General features: G+C 43.2%; 1 protein-coding gene across 8 annotated transcripts in view; it reads left to right on the top strand.

The window, feature by feature from the left end:
- The first annotated feature begins 12940 nt into the window (after nucleotides 1-12940).
- Slc5a9 (solute carrier family 5 (sodium/sugar cotransporter), member 9) overlaps nucleotides 12941-22261 on the top strand; it is a 29527-nt gene continuing 20206 nt past the window's right edge. For 2 of the 8 annotated variants that reach the window (XM_013521756.1, XM_005398631.2), the window contains exons 1-3: nucleotides 13036-13118; nucleotides 20129-20344; nucleotides 22190-22261. In XM_013521756.1, coding sequence (XP_013377210.1) covers nucleotides 20231-20344; nucleotides 22190-22261 — 186 coding nt within the window. In that variant the 5' untranslated portion in view covers nucleotides 13036-13118; nucleotides 20129-20230. Of the gene's footprint in view, nucleotides 13145-14300; nucleotides 14331-15535; nucleotides 15769-20128; nucleotides 20345-22189 lie in introns of those variants that run through there. The other 6 variants (XM_013521757.1, XM_005398634.2, XM_013521753.1 and 3 more) reach the window with 6 other exon arrangements.

Here is a 22261-nt window from a genome sequence, read left to right as displayed (position 1 = left end):
GAATCTTCAGTATCAACTAACTTAATTTAATGTGTGAAATAAGACAATGTCAATGTTAATGTGACACAAATACACTTTACTTTTCAAGGTATTTAATATTTCAATTGAGTAAATAAAACTTTCTGAGAAGGACTTTAACAACAACAAAAAGTTGAACTCAGATGAAGTTCAATGCCCCCATTCTATCTATCTTTTTCATATTGTTTTCACCCAGCTCTGAGATAATGGGATAATTAACTTCATTAGTCTCTTTTTTAATTCTGTAGATCCTGATATTTGACAAATATATAATACAGTGCATACAGAAGTTTACAGTATACCTATTTTATAAATATTCCTCATAGTCTTTATAAGATAAACATAACAATACACAACAAATACATAGCACCTTCTGTTTGCCATAAATTGCATCCAAGATCACACCACAAGTACAAACAATAGAATCAGGATTCAGATCCAAGATCTGTGTGACTCTCAATTTCATACTTTTTTACACAGAGCTCACTTCCTCTCATAAGGTCACTCTTAAGAATTTCTTCCCTGTTTTCCAGTAAATCATGTATTTTTTTCTATGCCATGTATGTCTTTGTATCTTATGTACCTCCAAAGTTAGTTAGATAAATGTATGAATTTACCATGTAGCACACATTTTCCTACTTTGAATGTGTAATGTGTGTAATAATTTCCTTTGAAATAAAGATCTCATACTTTATTTAGTAAGGGAAAGAATTCACCCTTCATTTTGATGAACCAATCTAGCACCTGAAAAAACACAACTACTAACAGGTTATAAATCTATACTCGCACAACCTACTGGCACAAAGCTGTAGAAAGACTTGTGCTCTGTGTACAGTATTAACAAGAAGACCTGAGAATAAATCCAAGGTTGTTAAATAGGAAAAAGAGCACAGGGTTCATAATCTGATCATCTGTTTTTAGAATCCCACCATGTGATCAAGAATAAATTATCTAATTTTTGAGTCTGTTTCCTTATCTTCATAGTGGAGATACAGATAAAAACCTGACACCAAAAACATGTGGACATACAAGTACAAATGCTCAGGTCCTTTGCCAGACTGACTAAACTGGAATCTCCTGAAGTGATAATGAAGGAAATTCAAATCTTTTCTAAAGAAATTAGGCTTCTCTAGGATAGTAAATGAAGATATAACTATTCCAAATAATAGAAAAAAATAATACAGAAAGATGAGTACACAAAGTATTACCCACGCAATCTAATTAGAGGGTTAATAGTCAATTGTAAATGTTCTTTCTCCAAAGCTATTGACAGAAATGCTTTTTCTCAGTGCCATGTTCATCCCCTTATTCCTACTGATCTTCTTCATCTTGCTAATACACCTTGCAAAAGAATTTGAGCAAATCTATACTTCTTTACACATTTATATTAATATCCAAAGTTTTATGAGTTAAAATAATTGGAATATGTATAACCTACTAATGTAAACATTAGAGGAAAATTTGTGAGCCTGGTTATACCCACCACTAAGTGCTCAATCTGCCAGTAGCTGAGACCAATACCAAACCACCGCTATGGAACTAGTTTCAGAGTGATCAGGTATCTGATAGCACATTGATTACAATGGATGTCTTCCACTGTGGAAGGGACAATGTTTTATCTCTAGTGGAAATCAATTTCTCTGGATAAATTGCCTTTCAATTTCAATTGCATTTCTTCTTCTCAGTGCTTCTGCCCAAACTACCATTCGCATACTTACAAAATGAATTGTCCACTGATTTGATACTTCACACAGTATTGACTCTGATGGAGGAACTCACTTCATAGCTAACAAAGTGCAGTAGTGGGCTCATGCTCATAGAACTCACTGATCTTATGCTCTGCTCGCTACCATCCTGAACCAGCTGCTTAACAGAGCCATGGAATGACCTTTGGAAAACTCAGTTATACTTCCAACTAAGTAATATATCTTTCAGGGCTCTTTGAGGGGCTTTAGGTGCTCTGAATGAGCACACAAGCAACTGATGTATATTACTTCTCCAATAGTAATCACAGGTCCAGGAATCAAGGGGTAGAAATATCAGTGGTACTTACAATTATCCTAGAGACACACAGTATTGTGCCTACCAAGAGGCACAATAATGATTTCATTGGACTGGAAATTAAGACTGCTATCCATCCACTTTGGGTTTCCCATGGCTCCAGGTCAAGAGGCTAAGAAGGACATTACAGTGTTTGCTAGGTCACTGATTTGGATTACCAAGGGGACGTTGAACTGCTGTCCTACAATGAGATACGAATGAGTATATCTGGAACACAGGAGGTTAATTAGGGTATTTCATAGTTTTATGGTGCCCTGTGATTAATCTCCATAGAGAACTGCAACCATCCAATCAGGAAGAGTGGATTGGGAGAGTGGAGCTCTAGAAACTTCAGTCATCTAGCTGGAGTCTGCAAAGGTGAAAAAGTATGGGACCCTTAGCAGCAAAAGTTGTAGAGCACTCATGGAAGTGGTGTTAGCTACTGCTTTCTTCTACAGTAAAGTTGCTGGGGTCTTGACCACCGGGAGCTATAGTGGTACCTGCCACATAGCTCTTATTGATATACCCTGCCTTTCTTCATTCTAGATGTTTCCAGAACTCAGATGCCCATTTCCCTAGTTATATGGGTATGGTAAAACCACAACAGGTCATTCAAGCACTGAGGAATGAGATCATGAAGACAAAATGAAACTATTCTCCCTACTCTCATTATACAGTCATTCTTGAGGATTTTGCTCCATTGAGGTGCTTCAGCTTCACTGAATTTCTGAGCTCTCTCAAAGCTGTTTTCATTCAGGGGTAGCTAGCTGTCCTACGTTGCCATCTGGGTGACGTCATTTGGTGACATTTCAAATACCTGACACTGCCTAACAATTATCTAGACACACAGGTTAAGTTATTGCAGAACAGGCAGATGTTAATCTGATGGCTTTACAATAAATATTCTCTTGGCCCAAACTTTGCTGGAAGCATGTATGTGATTTATCACAATAATACTGATCTAGTTTTCTTACTTACCCTTGAGGCAGGTAAACACCGTGTGTGTGTGTGTGTGTGTGTGTGTGTGAAGGAGACTTTTTAATGAGATCTTCAAAACAAAAAGAAATCAAAGGATTATGTGGTCAATGAAACACTAATTGTTTTTTAAAATAATATTTAGAAAGCAAGCAATTTTTAATTAATAGTATCAGAAAATTATGCTTGAAGAAATTTTTGTATGTACATAATTTTGGCCTAGGATTTAGAAATCCAAACATTTTTATAAATTTGTATGTGACCTTGTATGAGTGCCTTCACCTCATGTGAAAAAGGAACCCATTTTTATTAGTATACATTACTTGTACATACTAATGGGGTTTTTATACATGAATGCATCTTGTGTTGATACTGGTTTAAATATACCTAAATTTGTGTTGTTTAGAAACATTGTTAATACGTCTATTTTGTAATTGCTCATGATATTGGAAAAGTATATTTTGGTCTTCAAGGACTTATAATATCATCAATACTATTTTTATTTCAGTTTATATTGAATGAGGTAAAATATCACATATTTATTCTATTAACCTAATGCATTGTTGTGGATAGAAAAATACTTGAGCAGCGTTAAATACAGTACACTTATGTTTTTTCAAAATTCTTGGATTTAAGGTTGAAGGTTTGAAAGGCAACAGTAGCAGGGGAAAGAGGGACATAACTGTTAACGTTGCCTAATACAGTTACATCATAGGGAGCCAAGTATCTCTTTCCATGTCAACTTCAGCTCAAACGATGAGGTAGCTCACCTCACCCTACAGCTGACTCACATTTTAAAATTACAGACCACCCCTAGATCATGTCATCTCTTGAAGTGGGTAGCCAATAGAGGAGAAGGGCAGGATAGCTGTTTCTGTGACGTGTGGGTCTCTTCCAGCCTCCTGGAAGCTCTCTACATAAAATAGGGACAAGGCCAAGAGACAGGAGGATGTGGGAGAAGGCCAAGTGGTTGTCTGAATTGTGGGACTATTCTCCTAATCTACTCTTGCTCCAACTTCCATTTTTTTGCACAGTAAGAGGCATAGGTTTTCAGAGCATTTGAAGAAAGAAAACAGGCAGAGAGGCAGTCCTTTCAAATATAACACACACATAAACACACAGACTCAATGCAAGTATAGAAGAGGAAAAAATATTAATAAGACTGAGAATATAGAGAAACATGGCTGCCTTTCTCACTCTCTTCACATTTCAGGTATGAGTCACTAGCGGACACTGAATAAAAATTATAAGAAGCAACAATGCATGTGCTATGTATTCATCACTTTTCTATTGCTGAGCCCTGAAACAAAACACGCAGCACTGGCAATTTGAAGGAAGTGAGGTTCATTTTGGTCCACAGTTTTCAGAGGATTTATTCCATGTGACTATGGTAGAAACATCATGGCAGAAAGGCACGGTGGAGAAATGACACTATCCATAACAGCCAGGAAACAGAGAGAGGGAGGGCAGGGGAAGTGAGAGGCAAGAATACACCCTTCCGGGTCAAGCTCCCAGTAACAGACCTCCAATGAGGCCTACCATCTTAACAGTATATTGAGCTATAGAACTAACCAATAAATGATCCACTGATGAGTAAAGCACTCAATGATCCAATCACCTTCCAAACACATGAAAATTTGGGGATACATTTTAGACCTAAACTGTAACATGACTGACTGTTCGTGTGTTTGTATTCTTGTTTGACTCCTAAACCAAAGAAAGCAGCTATTTAAAAATATCTCATTAAAGATTATGAAGATTTCTGAGGGTTAATTGCGTGGCCACGGTCAGACAAGTGATAAATGCTTGGTATCTATAATTAACAATAAATATTTGTTGGACAAACTGATAGATGAATAAATTGATATGTGAATAATGACAATCTAAAGTGATTCATTGTATCTGTTATGTAAAGTTACACTTCACTGTATAGTTTGAAATGGCCAAACTTAAGAACAGTGGTGATGAGGAGGAAAATATTTTTTTTTTTTTTTGTTTTTCTCCGGTACCGGGGACCGAACTCATGACCTTGCGCTTGCCAGGCAGGCACTTTGCCACTGAGCTAAATCCCCAGCCCCAGGAGGAAAATATTTAATTTTGAATTTCTAATAGGTTTCTGCTCAATGTGTACTGATATATACCCCCCAAAATGTCACTTCTCTCTAGCTTTACTGACAGTTACATCTTTGTTATCAGTTGTGGAGAAGGACATTCTTTGATCAGAAAGCACTGAAGACACACAATGATTTGTTTATTGTTTGTTAGGGTTTCTAAAGATAAGGCTTCATTATACAGCCCGGCTAGGTCAGTTGGTAAAAAATTGTATGTATGTAACTGCTATATTAATGTAAATGTGCATAGACTAAGACATGTTAACTTTTCACAAATCTGCCACTAGAGACCACCGGATGAAGGAAATGTGTATGATTATCAAGTGGACCAGGGGTGGACTGTAGTGGATTGATAACTAGTGGTCAACTTATAACCCCCAGCTGAACTGAGTAAGCATGGTGCTGGGTGTGGGAGGCCCACCTGGGGATTGTTGCCAGCCACGTAAGAGGCAGAATTGGAGAAGGATAATCCTTTAATTACTAAAACATTTGGTGTCCGCCCATTTGTACTAGCTACACCCTTGGTTTTCGCTCAATAAAAGCTGACTGAGACTGGTGGTCCGGGCTGCAGTCCGAGAGGCTGGAAGCCCCCTGATCCCAGACTTTTGCCTCTCTTGTTTTTCTTGTCTCTCTTGCTTTTCTTTTCATCCACGGGCACCTTGTTCTCAGGACCTGTCACTCTGAATAGAACAGCTATCAGTAAATGTGACGGGTAATTGCTTGTGTACTTTGATTTAACAATCAATTATTTTCCTGTTTGTTATTTCCTATAGGAGATCCTGATAAACTCTTGGTTAAAATTGCACATTTCTTGCAAAACAGGCTGAAATGTCTCTAAAAAAGAATAAAGTGACTGCTATAACTAAAATAGCTCTGATAATTAGCATATATATTTGAATGCTTTGATCTTGCTAATAGAATTATGACTTCCCAGTAGAATCATTTGGTGATATGAGGTCAGAGTCCAAATTTTATACAACTGGGACATGCCTGGTTTGGAACAATAATATGAGACACTTATGTACGAAAATTGGCCTATTAAAGAGAACACATTTTCTGAATTATTGCAAAAGAATAGCTATTAATTTTTGCCATCAGAGCAAGGATTACCAATTAGTGGAATTCAGATCAGGAGCAATAGTATGAAAAAGTTTTATTTTTTCTTAAGTAGCCAAAGCAGAACTACAGGAAGATCCAGGGAAACAAATAATAGAATGAAAGAAAGGAATATCATGTTAGTGATTTACAGAAAATCAAATTGTAATAACAGGAAAGATAAGTACTAGAGCAAGAGACTGAAAGGCTATTGAAAAACCAAAAGTTAATCTTCCATTGACTTGGGAGAAACTGAGAACTTTTGAAATGAGGGATTCTAGAAGATTTCTATGAACATTCATCCATCCCAATGGAATAGATGCCCAACTGTCATAAATAAGCAGTCTTTGTCTTTGAGGTTGAGAATATAAATCCAATGATCAACATTCTGGAAATTTACTGCTACATAAGTTGTTACCAATATCTAGATCTTTTCCACTAATATCTTTTCAGATGAAGAGTTCACCAGGTTCCAGGTCCTAAAGAGGCTGTTTAAGCAGATGATTTGAAAATAGATTTTGCATCTGTTGATGATAGAGTTGTCACATGCGTACTCACTGTGACCTATTATAGAGTTCAGTCTAGAATCAGAAGTAAAACCTCAAATGCATGAGACAGCCCTTTATCAACTCTTAAGATGAGTACACATGACTTATTTCTACTTTTCCATTAAAAAGTAAGCAATTACAGGGTTTTCCTTTTTCAGACAAAGAAGTTTGACTAGCTTTAGTCAATGGGCAGGAATATGTGAAGTACAGAGTAACAATATTTCTGAGAAAGAAAGTAGTTGTTTGTTTGTTTTGATCAATAGAAGAATTTGCATAGCATGAAAACATTTGATTTAGTGCAGAACCACAACTAAATTAAGTTTAATATTTTGATATTGCCATTATAGCTTTCAGCCAAGTTAGGTTGTGGTTTCTGAATCCAATGAAAGACTGAAATGATAAGCCTTCATGAGTGCCATGCAAATCAGTCAGCACCCCCATGAGAATTCCCCTTTCTGGCTGACAAGACATGAGTCTGACAACTCCACTGAGGCAGTCAGGTTTCTAGTTGTAGAACAGAGTCTAGGTGATACACTTTGTCTGGCCTTGCAGGTAGTGGGCATTTTCCAGTGGTTAAAATAGTGGGAATGGACCAGAGAGAGTCCCAAAGTGTACTGAAGGTGAGAGCTGGGACAGAAGTCAGGAGACCCCATTAAAGTCCTACCCTGACACTTACTCGCCATCTGATCTTGGACAAGGAAAATGTAATTAACTGACCCTCAGTTTTCTCTCCTTACAAATAAGAATCATAACTCATCTTCCACTGAAAGAGAACCAAAGATTTCTGATTTCAACATCTATAGTATTAATGATGCTATAAGGCCACAGCAAATATAAGAATATCCTTTCCTAAGGTCTTGAACTCAGCTCAAATTCTTCAGTCCCATATCCTGTCTGAAATGTATCCGGCACACCCTGAAGGGTTGTCCTTTGGGCTCAGAAAGCCACCTGTGGTGCTTAGAACTCTCATTCTCTTTATTGTAATATGCTCACAGAGTCTGTTTAAGGATCAGTCACCTCCCCAGTCAGTCTGTGAGATCCCTGAGAGATAATAAGTCTCCTTTCTTTCTGAGTCCCTCCTGAACACACAGTGAGTGTCTACTGAATGCATGTTGAGGGGGTCATGAAGAAGCCCTTATCTTCCATCTCCAAGGAGCTCAGGCACAGTACACTGAAGGAGAAAGCACACTGACTTTGTAGCTGGGAGCCTTGGGGGTTAGTCTCAGTCCTGCCATAAACTCACCTTGAAGCCTGAGAAGCTTGCTGACTTCTCATAGCCTCGGTTTCCTTAAGTAGACAGTGAGGATAATGACCCTTCTACTGTGTAACAGGGACTACACAGGGCTCATGGATAAAGACCATGACAGAATGTGCACTGTTCAAAATATGGTATGGCTGGGACTCCTAGTATACTCCTCAGTATCCTTTCTTCTTTGTCTATGAATTTAAAATTTTAAAAATTGAAATTTATTGATATGACACAGACCACCTAAAGTGATGATAGTATTTTCCATCTGTCATAGTCACTTTGCTGTCACTGAAATAAAATACACAATGCCCACAATTTAAGGAGGAGAAGTTTATTTTGGCTTAGTGTTTCCGTGGATTTAGTCCATGGTCTGCTGGCTTCAAGGCAGAAACAGCATGGCAGACCACAGGGTAGAAGAAAGTCGTTTACTGCCTGACTTTCAGGGGATACAGAGAGAAAGGAACAGCTGAGCTGAGAACACACCCTACCGAGTCGTGTTCAAGTCACCTACCTCTTCCAACCATCCCCCACATCCAAATACAAGATGTTTGGGGGACATTTTAGATCTAAATACCATCATTCTATATGGCTAGATTCTGCCACATGACTCAATCTTGACCAGCAGGATGTTAGTGAAAATGTTATGTGTGTTTTCAGGAAGTGTTCACTGGAAATTAGACACAGTGACTGGAGTTTTGGCAACCATGTTAGACAAGGCTATACAAGATGGTAGAACAGCAATATTAAAGGAGAAAAGATCTTTTACTTCCAAAGCCTCATACAATCATAGGTGGGGTTTTTTTAGAGATGGCTGGATCTAGAGTGTGTGACACTGGGTTTGATTCATGATGCAATGCTAGAATCAAGGGCACAAGGATTAAGGGTGTGAGTTCTATCCACCCTAAGTAGCCTGGATAGGATATAAGGGATAGAAAGAGCCGTGGTTGAGCCTTGTTTCTTATGGTAGATTAACTAATGGGCAATTTGTAATACATAGCTGAGCAGAATCAGTGTCTTTCTGGGGTGGAAGGCCCACCTGAGGATTGTTGCCAACAGCATAAAAAAATATAACAAGAGGGGAAGATGACATGCTGTTGATTCTCCCGGAGAAGCTTGTTATGCTAGCTTTCCTGATAGGAACTTGGCTGTTCTCATTACCAGAGGAGCTTAAGCCCTCACTGTCCCTGAGGATGGCTGCAGTTCTCTTTCAGGGAGCTCTGATTCTTACCTTGAGCATTGCTTTCTGGCTCCAGTGCAGATCCCACAGCCTCCTGGCACAGATCCTTCATCTTGCTGGCACAGACTTTCTAGCTTCCACCAGTGAACTCTGGGCCTTCCCAGTACAGATACTTGATACAGACTTGGATGAAACACTGTTCTGGGCTCTTGGCTTCCAATTGGATTCAAGGAGGACATTGCCATGGACTCTAGATCTTCAGCTGGATTCTTTGCATCTCTGGTATGTGGACAGATCTCCTGTATGCTTTTGCATTTGACTATTTGGGTGAATATTACAAAATAATCCTATAAATTATGTGTCCTGTATTGACTCTTTTCCTTATAAACCCTGACTACAACAAAACTAATACCAGGAGTGGGATCACTGCTGTTACTATACCTGACCATATAGTTCAAGAGCCTTTGGGAATGGCTTGTGGAAAGAGTTTGGAAAAGTTTGGAGATGTTGCCTGAAAGAGTAGAGCTGGAATGTCTTAGCATGTTCTGTATGTGAGATTCTGATCAGAGCTCAGAAGACCAGAAGGCTGATAAAAATCCTTCTGGTAAAGACCAGGCTCAGAAGGTTTCTGTTGTGATGAAGAATTGTATTGGCTGTTGGACTCCAGACAATATATGTTATGGCTTTGAAGACAGTTTGTCTTTATTTGTTCATGTCCAGAGACTTTGCCTGAGACCAAGATTAAGGGCAGCAGACTAATTAATCTTGAAGAAGAAATTTCAAGGAAGTTGAATGTTGAATCTGTGGCATGGCTGCTGTTGGGGGCTTTTACCCAGATCTATGTTGAGAATGAAGAACAAAGAGCCAAGCAGAATAATTTAAAATGTTGTGAGTTAGGACAGAAGGAAGCTCCAGTAAAGCTGCAGACTGCAAAGATAGAGCAAAGGAGATCTTGATTGCTGAGAAGGAACAGGACAATAGAAAAGATGGCATGAGGGCATCACAAGAAATAGCAGGACTCCACCATTTGCGTCCTCAAAATTGCAAAAGTGAAAGACTTTGCTTTGAGAAGAAAGCTGCAGAGCACCATGTTCAAGAATGGCAGCCATAGCATGTCCCAGAATGGAGGCAGCATAGAGAATTTGTTCCTCAGAATTGGGTTCAGAGTGCCCAGTGATCCAGGCATTCAACTCCTCCAACCAAGACAGAGAAAAGCCTAGCTACTACTCCTGCTGGCAGCATACCTTAATATCATCCACACGGGACAGGTTTGGGTACATGCAGAATGCAAAAGTTGTGTGGTTAAGAAGGCTTCCACCTCAATTTCAGAAGGCCTGGGAAGCCAGGCAGTGTGCCCCTGATAGGGCAGTGTGTGAAGCTGTGAGTGTGAAGGCAAGGGTGCAGTGGAGACCCCAAAAGTTTAGAGAAGCAAACTCTGGATCTTCTAAGGAAACCTTCGAGAAGAGAGCAGAGCAGACCCAAGAGAGAAGCCATGAGAGCTACAACCACTGGAAGTGTCACAGGGGTAGAGCCCCCCCAGCCCTTTGGAGCTCACAATTTGCTGCAGGTTGCCTCAGATGCTACACATGGAACTATAGGAATTACTGTTTCTTCTGCTGGATTTTGGACTTGCTTTGGTTCTATTTCTTTATGTTCCCATTGGTAACATTTGGAATGGAAACACCTATCTTGAGTCATTGAATTTTGGAAGTGTTTAACTTTCTTTTAATTTGTTCAGGGGCTCACAGCTAAGAGTTTGCCTTACATCTCTGTGGAGACTTGGGACTTGGACTTTTGAGCAATGCTGATACTGTTCAGACTTTGGCAACTATTAGAGATGGACTAAATACCATTTGCATAAAGGGATGATTCTTTGGGGGACTAGGAGGAGAATGTTATTGTTTGTGTCTAGATGTCCCCCTAAAACATCATGTGATCATGGGGGTGGGCCTTTTGGAGGTGACTGAATCTAGAGTTTGTGCTTGGTTCATTGCATAGGGCTGAGATTGGGGATGTGAATGCTACAGTTGCCCTAAAGCAGGTAGCCTGCCTACAATATACGGAATAGAAAGAGTCTCTCTCTTCCTTTTGATCTTGTTGCTGTCTTCCACCACCATGAGCTATTGTCCCTCTGCCATTCCACCATGCCTTGGAGCCAGTCAGTTATGGACTGAAACCTCTACAAACTGTGAGCTAAGTAAACCTTTCCTCCTTTAACTTATGGGTGTTGGGTATTTTGTCCCAGCAAGAGAAAACTAACTAAGACAACTTCCATAACTCCTCTGCTAGCAAGGAAATAGATAAGCATTGATAACACAATGGAGAGGTGTTATATTAGGGAAAACACAGGTAATAGTTAGTGTCATGTGACCTAAAATCTATGAAACAGCAGGATATGCAGTTGGATTGGAATGGTGGGTGGATCCACAAGCTCCAGATATCAGGATCTGCCTCCAGTCAAAATCTTGGGTTCCTCTGGATCTTCTTGGCCAACTCCTTGTGTGAAGAACTTATAGGCTCTTTATTTCTTTCCCAGTAAAAACAAGGTGCTCTTTGGAGAGGTCTCCAGAGCTTTTCCGAAGGAGCCAAGGTGTCTGTTTTCTAAAACATTGGTGACAAGCTGGGTGATATACACTTTGGCCTGAGCTCACCTCTCAACCCTATTTGGAGTCTCTCTGGGTTCTGGAATTTGTCATGATCAAGTGGTTTTGCTGCTGTAGGGTGAGCATGGCTCAGTCACCCACATAGAGTAGCAAGGAGAAAAAGTAGCAGGAGCTGCTATGGATGGGTGGATGGAACCAGCCCTGTGACGTGCCTTTCCTACAGGCACTTTACATCTCAAGATGGCTTTGTCATGTAGATCACGCTGTTCCCAATACAGAGAAGCTAAGCCCTAGGTGAGTGCTGGAGTTGGAGTGGATCCAGGGGTTCACAACTTTAAAGCTCATGGAAGTGAGCCCTTGCTCCTCTTCCAACTAGCTTCCCACTTCCTGCATGAGTCTTAGGAGCTAGATGGTAGAGGGACTCTTCTGGATAATTTAGTCCATTATGTTCTACAGCTCGAAATTTACTGGAAACAACTCCAAACATCCCACTCCACAGATGAGGAAACACAGCTTACAATGACGTAAAGATTTTTCCAGGATCACATAGGTGCCAGTGGCCAAAGCAAAACTCAGTCCTTCCCTCCTTCCTAAACTCCAAATTCCTAAGCTCCTGTGTTTCAATGAACAAGCAGCACCTCTTCCTGTTTGTGTGTGTGTGTGTGTGTGTGAGACTTCAGTTTATTTTCCCCAGCTTTATTAAAGTATGATGAACAGATAAAATAAAACAATTTATATTTAAATTGTGATAGTTTGATATGCTTTAGAAAATGATGGCCTCAATCAAATTGCTCTACACATCTATCACTTCTCATAGTTATCATTTTTGTGTGTGGTGAGAACATTTAGACTACATTTTCTTGGAAATTTCAAGTATATGGCACCATTAAGCATACTTGCCATGCTGTACAGCAGAGCACTACTTTTTCATCTTGTCGCTGAAAGTCTGGGCACACGTCCTTCTTGAGGAACCTGTTTGCCCAGTTGTGTGAAGCAGCGCTGCAGCTCTGCTCCCTTTGAGCTGTGTCTCCTTTTCCACCCATCCCCGGGAGCATGGGGAACTCTGAGTCCAGAGAAAGCTCTTCTTCAGTGCCGTCTCACTGAACCCAAGTGGACTGGAGTGAGATTTTAAGGTATGCTCTGCCGCCTCACCAGGGCAGAGCCAGTGCTCATCCACAGCCTTGCCTGAGCTGTCCCAGCAGCTGTTAGAGGCCAGGCCAAAGCCACACCATACTCTGCATCCCAGGACCCAGAGGCTGAGAAGCTGGACCCCAGGAGGCTTGTGGAAGCTGTGCTGGGCAGGTAAGGGCCAGCCAGATTCAACAGGGGTAAGTTTATAATAACTAGAGTATATAACTCTCTCTCACTGCTCTTGCTCTTTTCATGATCCTTGGTTCTCGGACACCATGTTGCTGATTTATGTTTCTATATAATCCTCCTTTCCTCTTGGAATTAAGCATCTAACCTGTCCCCCAGGTGCCATCTAGACAGGGAAACACTCCAAATGCTTGGCCCTCTGGTGCTAGGGAAGGTCACCATGAGGTCACTATCCTGACCTTCATAGACTGTGTGTTTTCCCTTGCAGGACCTGACCTTGCTTCTCTCTCCATCACTGACCATGCTCCATAAGTGGCTGAGGGAATCACAGGGTGCTGTGTTTGAATCTGAACTGAATCAAACACAAGCACGCAAAATATCAGTAGAATCCCCAGATCCTGAGGTCTGCAAGCAGGAAGGGAAGGATGAGGACTAGGATTCCATGAGTGGGAAGGGAGGGGGCAGACAAGATGTCAGAACCAGGATCGGGAGCTCAGACTCAGGGCTCTCCTGTCCCTAGCCCAGACCCTGTGAGTCTGCTCAGCGATCCCATAAGGGTCAACATAGAGTTGATTCCTCTCCCATCACTAGGAGGTGGTATAGAGTAGCTTCTACAGTCAGACAAATCCAAATTAAAAGTCCAAACAAGCCACAGAGACTAGGCAATAAATTGTTCTCACCTAAAAATGGGAATAATGAGGCCAACTTGTATTGTTCATATATCAGTTGAGATCATATCTATGATTCAGCCTACATAGTTGTAAACATCAGTCTCCTTGGCCCTCATCTCATTCATTGTTCTGGAGAAGGAAGTTGGCAGCAGGAAGCTCTACTGAGAGTGGTTTTTCAGGAAGGACTTGTAAATAGTCAGGGTGGAGGCCAACAGTAGGTACACAGAGCCTGCCCAGTGTTCTTGGAGTCAGGAGTAAGAGGAGCACCTAGGCAGCAGCAGGAAAGCGCCTTTCCTTCCATGTAAAAGTTGATTCGTTGGCCATGTGAAAAGAGGGTAGCAGGGCTGAGGACCACGTTGAACAGTCAGCATGGTATGGATGCCTCGTACACAAGGACTCACTGTCAGTGCTTCCTTCCCTTGACAAAAGGTGCCCACCTGACCTATCCTGGTGGGAGCATCAGTCCCTTGCAGTGGGATCAAGCAAGGCTGCCTCTCACTCATGGCTCCATGCAGGGAATGGGCAGGTATGGCACTGGGTGCTGAGTAAGGGGGAGGACCACTGAGGGGCAAGGGGTACCCCTGAGAAGGAAGACTTATGTCAGCATGCTTCCATCTCAGTAAAACATGCGAGGCCCTCTCGCCTCCACCCTCTCACTCACTCGGTGCCCATCTCTGCCTCAGTGGTTGCACCATCAGGCACTTCATTCACATCCATGCCCCACGCTGCCCAAGAGGGAGTTTCTAAAAGGAAAGGCATCCACTTCCCCTCCCTGACTTTGTCTCAGTCACTGGGTACATGAATGCAGACAGATGAGGTAGAAAGTGCTTTGCAGGGCTCATATCTAAGATAGAGAGGCCCTAAATCGTATTCATAGATAAATGGGGAGCACATGGGTTGTAGATGTTTCAGACTGGGAACTGGGGAGAGCGTCTGAGCATGGAGGATGGTGAAGAAAGCAGCACACACGAAGATCTGAAGGTGAAAGTGGAGTGTGGCACTTCTGGGCACGGCACTTTACAGAGTTCAGCAGCAAGGAAGCACAAGCAGGGTCTGACCCAAACTCTGGGGTGCCTGGGAGAAGAGAGAGCCTCCATGGGAAAGGGCTGCAATGGAAGAAGGTGCCCACAGGACAGTGGCCCCTGTGCCAGCTGACAGAGGGAACTGGAGAGCTTGAGAGAGAGAGGCACTCGTTTTCCTAGGCCTTGGAGAATGGGTCGGGGGAAGAGAGCAGGGCAGACGCTGCACTGTGAGGGTGGGAAGATGGGAGACGTGAGTTCCCCAAGGGGGCTGGCATTGTGGTTGGTGACCCTGAGGACAGGCTATAAGGCTGGTGGGATTCATCGGCTCCAGGTCTGTAAGAACTCTGGTTTGAAGAATCTTCAGTGAGGGCACAGAAAACTGCCTAAGGGGTATCCAGGCTGTAGATGCCAGAAACAGAGACCTGGTGTTCCAGGTGCAGTGAGCTCTGTGGAATCAACCAAGTACAAGCAGTGATCCTGAAAGTAATTTTCTTAAACAACTCATTCAATGGATTACAACTTCCTTTACCCCTAAAGTTCAAGGAGTTCTCCGAGTTTTCTAGATAAAATTAGGACATAGAAATTCTACTCTCACATCAGGTCTGAAAACACAGTCTAAATTCAGTTATGATTCAGAAATTATAATAGCAAATGCCTTAGATGATCCAATACTTCAATCTGCATTCAAAGCCAAGACTTCTCCCTGCAGGTCCTGTGCCCAGCAAGGGCTGGCTTCAGTGCCCATCTGCCTTGGTGAAGAGGTCAACGTGAGCTTTTTACCTTTCTCCATCTCCTCTTCCACTCAGTCAGCCACAGGCTCTTTTTTATGTCTCAAGACTGAGTCAGACTCTGGTCCATGGTGGCCCCAGCTGAGCTGATATTACCACATTCACCATAGTTCCCTGCTGAATCTTCTGGAGCTGAAACTGCACTTGGGAAGGGGCAAGTAGTCCTGCATTCTTCCACTTCTTATTGAGAAAACAACACTTATTCAAAGAAATATTTTGTATCCAGTTCTTAGTATTTGCTTTACAGAACTTCCCCGCATTTTTATGTAATTTTGCATACTTTTCCTACATATTTTATTATAGTGAAATTCACATAATATAAAATTTACTGTTTTTGATGATACGGTTCAATGGAATTACAGATACTAATTATATTGCACAACAATCACAACCATCTGTCTCCATAACTCCCTTTATCTTCTCAAACTGAAACTCTGAAACTACTAAACACACTAATTCTCCTTCCTCCAGCCCGCGGCAACCGCTATTCTTCTTTCTACCTCTGTGACTCTGATTACTCTGGTAACTCATGTAAGTACAGTCACACAAAAATCGTCTTTGTGTGGCTATAGTTAGCAGAACCCCTTCAGGTCCACCCATGTTGTAACATACATTAGAATCTCTTTTCTTTTTAAAGCTGAATAATATTCCTTTGTAGGCATATATTTTGTTTATTCATTCATTCAATAATGCATACATGTTACTTCCAATTTTTGGCTATTATAAATAGTGCTGCCTTAAACATGAGAATACAAATATCTCTTTAAGACCCTGCTTTCAGTTTTGTGGGAGTATATACTCATATTCCCACCAGGGGAACAGCTGGGCAAAGTAATCCTGTTTTTAATCTTTTGAGAAACTTCCATACTGTTTTCTGTAGTGCCTTCGCCATTTTATACTCTGATCAGTGATGCATAAGGGTTCCAATCTCCCCTTTCCATAACTACATTAACTTCTTAGCTTTTTTTTTTTTTTTAAAGTGATAACCAACCTATTGGGTGTGAAGTGGTATTCCATTGGGGGTTTTGATTTTTACTTCCCTATGATTAGTGATGTTGAGTATCTTTTCATGTGCTCACTGGCTATTCATGTAACTGCTTTGGAAAATTGTCCATTCAAGTCCTTTTCTCATTTTAGAATACACTTGTTTATTTGCCTGAGCTGATTTAGCAGAATTTTTTATATATTCTGGATACTAATCCCCTCTTAGATACATGACTTATAAATACATTCTCTGGGTTACCTTTTCTTTCTACTGACAGTGCCCTTTGATGCACAGATGGCTTTAATTTTGATGAAGTGCCATTTATCTATTGTTTCTTTTATTGCTGTGTTTTTGGTGTCATTATTAAGAAATCCAATGTCATGAAGATTTTTACCTGTGTTTTCTCTAAGAATTTTACCTTATTATTCCACTTAGATCTTCTATCCATTTTGAGCTACTTTTTGTATATGATTGGAAAGAAAGGTGTAACTTTTCTTTTGTATGTATAATCCAGTTTTCCTAGCACCATTTATTGAAAAGATTGTCTTTTCCCCACTGAATGATCTTTGTCAAACATCTTTGTCAAAAATCACTTCCCCGTGTGTGAAAGGGTTTAATTGTAGGTTCCCTATTCTATTCTGTTGGTTTATAAGGTTGTCTTATGCTAGTATTATAGAGTATTGATCACTGCAGCTTTGTATTAAGTTTTGAAATCAGAAAATGTGAAATCTTACCTTTATTTTTTTTAGTTGTACATGTCATATGGTGGTGACTTGATGGAAACTTGCATTTTATCACCCTAGTACACTTCTGTAATAGTTCAAACCACTCCTCTCCTTTATAATGTGTTGCCAATATTCTCAACAGGACTTTGCTGCTCCTTCCTCTGAGCTCTCCAGCTAAGAGGGAAAAGGAGTGTGTGAGTGTTGATCTGCTTTGTGCCGAATGCACCTGTCCTGTGTGACTATGTGTCTTGTCCACCAAGTTGTGAATAATTACACGTGTGCTCCTGTCTCAGTGCCTGGAAGATGGCCATTTAGTGCAAAAATGACAACATGGGTACGCTCTTCACTGTCAATTCTCTAAGATGATTTTCTGGCTATATGAGGCCTATTTTTTCAATGCTAACAACTGCCTAAAGTGTTTAGCCATTTTGAATAAGACTGTTCATATCTGAATTTCATAATCTATGCTTTCTGAACAGAAAATGCACACTTTTATAGTCCTGGTTCCTTGGTGACTCTGAGTGGCCTCTGTGCATGAATTCTTGGCTGCTATTCAAGACTGCCCTAGGCTGAATTGATCTGTCCTGTGTTAGAGGTCTGTTTGCCCCAGTTAGGCCATCTTTTGCTTATCTTTCCTACTTTCCTTGGTTTTAATGACATCCTACACCATCAGCCCATAAGCTGTGATCTTGATCTCACTCTTGCCTACCTGTCTCCTCTGGTTAAATTTTTATTTTCTAAGTTGTGAGTTGGGATACACATAACAGAGCTCTGGGAAAAGTAAAGGTAAACAATCCATGTATAGGGTCCTGTGGGATCCCTCAAAGGTCAGAGGCCTGGGCTTGTGCATGGGATTCAGAATATCTACCATGGCTATTTCAAAGCATTTATGTACCTTCTGTCATTATAGGGCTCTGAGTTGCTAAGTCCTCTGGTGAGCTGACACATGCATTTTAAATGTACTGCAAGAGTGTCTGCTGTGCACCCAAACCTACTGGTTTAGAATTAGGCAAAATGCGTAGGGGTGGGGGTGTGGCCCCAGGTATCTAAGAGAGAGTAGTTGGGAAACAAGATGTGTAGACAGCAGAATTCTCAGGACCGAGTGAGTCCTTCCCGAGGAAGAAGTGCAGGACTCTCCCAGGAACAGTCCTCCACCCACTCTGAAAGAATGATCCTGGGATGCTTTGCTGTGGCATTCTCAGTGGCCTGAGCTCAGAACCATCAAGAACGACATGGAAGTAGCTGCTATACAGCTCACCCTCAGGGACTGTTAAACTGGCTATCTCGGGCCCCTGGTCCTGCACTTTTTCTGATGTGGCCAGCACTGGCCCTGTTGCCTCTGGCCCTCTCATTTATCTGATGAATTCTTATTCTTCTTTGAATACCTGTGAAGGACACTGCCTTTGCAGAGCTACTTCTCTGATCTTCTGGCATCCAATGCTAATGAGTGGAAGATCTTTCTGAGGCCTGTTCCAGCCAGGGACTCTCCTGATCTTCTTCTCAGATCAGTGCCCTACTTCCTTGGCCTGGACTTGTGTTCTGGGCTAGGAAAACAGAGAAGAGGAGGTCCAGGACTCTGCCCCTCACTTCCCTTAACCTAAAAAGGGAAGGGATGTGTACCCGGCTGTGGACTTCTCATAGGATGCCGTTGATGGAGGTGAGGGGTCAGTAGGATCCCTTTATTCCTCCAGCCTAGGCCCTGGCCTACATGGGCAGAGGTGCCTGCAGAGTGGCAGTCAGAGGGCTGAAATCTCCCAAATGCAGCAGTATCAGGAGGACCACGTGAAGAAGCAGGCCTTGTGCCGGGTGTGTGGGCTCCTCGGCTAGATGGCGTTGGTGTTGATTTCTCTGTGTTAACCTCAAGAGCATGCAGTAACTGAGGGTTTTCAAAGATCTCAGAAGCCATCTTAGCCTCACTGGTGCTGTGAGGCAGGCAGGACGTTGATGAGGACACCTGAGCTTAGAGACATTCAGCAGTTTGCCCAAGGCCTTCTGCATTTTGGTGTGGAGTGCAGCTAGGAATAGATGCTAGGCTGCCTACACCCACAGAAGATGGTTTTCCCTTGGCCCGTGGAATGTCCTTTTCCCTGAAGGCCTCTTGACTACATCCATTTCATCTGTCACAGAGTAGGCAAGGAAGTGTGGACTGGGCATCAGAAGAGGTGAACTCTGGCCCTACCTTGTCACATATGGCCCTGCCTCTCCCTTGGAATAAACAACTGTCTTTTTCTGGGCCTTGGTTTCCTACACTGTAGGAAGGGAACATGACACCTGGAGGTCAGGGGTGGGAGTATGCTGCGTGGAGGCTGCTTAGCCAGGGTACTGGCACTCTCTTCCTTCCTCTTTGTCTCCTTACCGGGCCAAAAAAAATTGCATTGAACAGCTAATTAAGAAACCTGAACTCCAGTCCCAGCTCCACCTGTACTTCCCTGGACCTCAGTTTCCTTCCCATACAGCAGGAGCTTGAACACCATGATTTCTAAAGTCCTTTGCAGCTCTGAGGTTCCAGCAGTCTTCTTCTTTCCTCTTCCTGTTCTTCCTCTTGCTCCTGCACTTCTGAGGTAGGAAAGAGACCTGTTGCATGTGCGTGTGTGAGTGCACATGTGTGCATGCATGTTGTGTGCAGGTGAGTGCACGCGTGCGCAGAGCAATATGTGAGGACACTTGCGTGTGGGAGGGAATCTTGCTGCTGCTTCGATGGTGGTGAGGAGACAGTGGGCAGGACGGTGCTGTGTGCCAGCAGGGCTCTGAGCTCTGAGCTCGCTCAAGGCCTCACCGAACTTGGGGCTGTTTAATCATTAAAGGAAAGGAATGAAGCCAGGAGAACCTCAAAGTCCAGCCTGCTAGGAATCCACACCAATAGCAAGGAGCTGGCAGCAAAGGGGCCTGGAGCTTCTGTGGACGAGATGACGACGGAGACGGCTCTGCGCTCAGCCCTGGGCTCCGAAGCTAGCCTGCACACCTACGACATCATGGTGGTGGTCATCTACTTTGTCTTCGTCATCGCCGTGGGGATCTGGGTGAGCGGGCCATGAGGCCAGGGCTGCAGAGCAGGGGAAGCAGAAGCACCTCTCATCTCGAGCTAAGGGCAAGAGTGAGAAAAGGAAAGCAGATCACACGACTAAAGGAGTTGAGAGGAAAAAGTCTTCAGGAATCACCTCTGTCTTCTTTCCATAGAAGGGCAGACTGAATCTCAGAGAAGGCTATAGCTTGTCTGAGGTCAAAAAGCAAAACAGAGGCAGGCCAGGCCTGGAGCCCCCACTCCTGACCCCCTGTATCCCTGCATCTGCTGCCTCTGGTCTCAGCCATTGCTGGCCACCCTGAGCCCCACTGCTGCCTCCTTCCCCAACTCAAGACCCGCAACTTGGAAAAAAACCCTTGACCTTCCCCCAGTCTTCTTTGTGTCATACCCAGGGAGCCAGGGCTCTGCACTCTCAGGGGAGGAAGGGTGCTGGGCACATTCCAAGGTCCCACGGCTCTTATTGTTCACCAACCAGGGAGCTGTGGGCAGGCCCAGAGAGCTGAGCTTAGGTCCCAAGTCCAGCCCTCAGTCTCCTCTCTGAGTCCTAGTTTTCTCTCATGGACATGAAGACTAGGCCGAAGCTGTGGGAAGGACAGGACGCATATAAACACTCACCTGGAGCCTGGTACATAGGTGGCAGGCAATAAACAGCTGCTATCATCACCTGTGCCCTGAAGAGCTGCCAGCACCTTCACACTGCTGCAGGGCAGATTGTAATCCGATTCCTGAGCCTCAGGGAGCTCAGGAACCCTCTCTGAGCCTCGATGCCCTCCTCCTTCCCTCAGAAGAAGCAGTAGTCGCTGCCTCCCAGCACTCTCGAGGAAGAAGTGGGCAGATGGGTGCTTGGTAGCTTCTGAGAGGTACCCTGGGGAAAAAAAAGCCAACTCTGCTGTGAATTAGACAAGGTATCCTCTGCCTCAGGGAATTTCCTCATCTGTGAAATGAGTTTGTGCTACTCTTGTGGCCTCCAAGAGGGTCAGAGGTGAGCCAGGAAAGTTCAAGCACAAACTTAACAAGCACCAGGACTTACAGGAGTTATCGCTCCCTAATTATTTTCTCTTTGTCCTTCCTCACACTCAAGGATTTCTCCTATCTCAGAGCCAGGCAGAGACCTATTGCCTTCCCCACCAGGATTACTTCTTCAAGTTCCCCCTTCCCTGCCCAGGGCCAGCCCTCATCCATGTCCCCAGAAATCTCTTGTGTTCCTCAAATCCTTCATTTTTTAGAGCATAAGCCTAACAAGCCACTAACTGACCACCTACTGCTGGTTACTTCCAAGGTCCTGGCAAGAGCTCAGTAGCGTGGTCTGACATCAGACCAGGCAAAGTGGAGACCCCGAACAGCAACACTCATCCTGCCCAGGGCCCTGGGGTCCCACGGTTCCGTAGTGAGACTGGTTAGAACAGACACTGTCTGCAGTGTGGGAACCTGGCTGGGAGGAGGGGAGAGGTCAGCTCAGGAGAGGAAGCCACCATGCACCTGAAGCGCGGAGACCACATCATCTCCTGAGAGCTGGCGCAGGGGAAGGAAGGACAAGGACCTGCTAGCGGCATCTGGTACCCTTGCACAGCAGCACTTTGCCATTCACAAAGACCTTGGGCATCCTTATTTTCTTTGCTCTTCACCTCAGCCCTGAATGAATGTTGAGAATCACAGAGATGAAGTAACTCTCCCAAGGATCTGTAATATAAAAATGGTGAAGCAGTCAAGCGGCTCTGCCCTGCCTCGGTTCTTACCCTTTGTGCCCCCGCAGTGCCTGCCACCCAAGAAGAGGAAATCTGGGGTGAGGGCGGAGACTGGACAAAATCTCGGGAAGTCCATATTTTTGCCACTTCCTTTCCAGGCATCAATCCGTGCAAGCCGAGGGACCGTTGGTGGCTATTTCTTGGCGGGCAGGTCCATGAGCTGGTGGCCG

The sequence above is a fragment of the Chinchilla lanigera genome, unplaced genomic scaffold, assembly GCF_000276665.1.
Source record: "Chinchilla lanigera isolate Chin_1 unplaced genomic scaffold, ChiLan1.0 scaffold00063, whole genome shotgun sequence".
NCBI lineage: Eukaryota > Metazoa > Chordata > Mammalia > Rodentia > Chinchillidae > Chinchilla > Chinchilla lanigera.
This window is presented reverse-complemented; position numbering and strand designations above follow the sequence as displayed.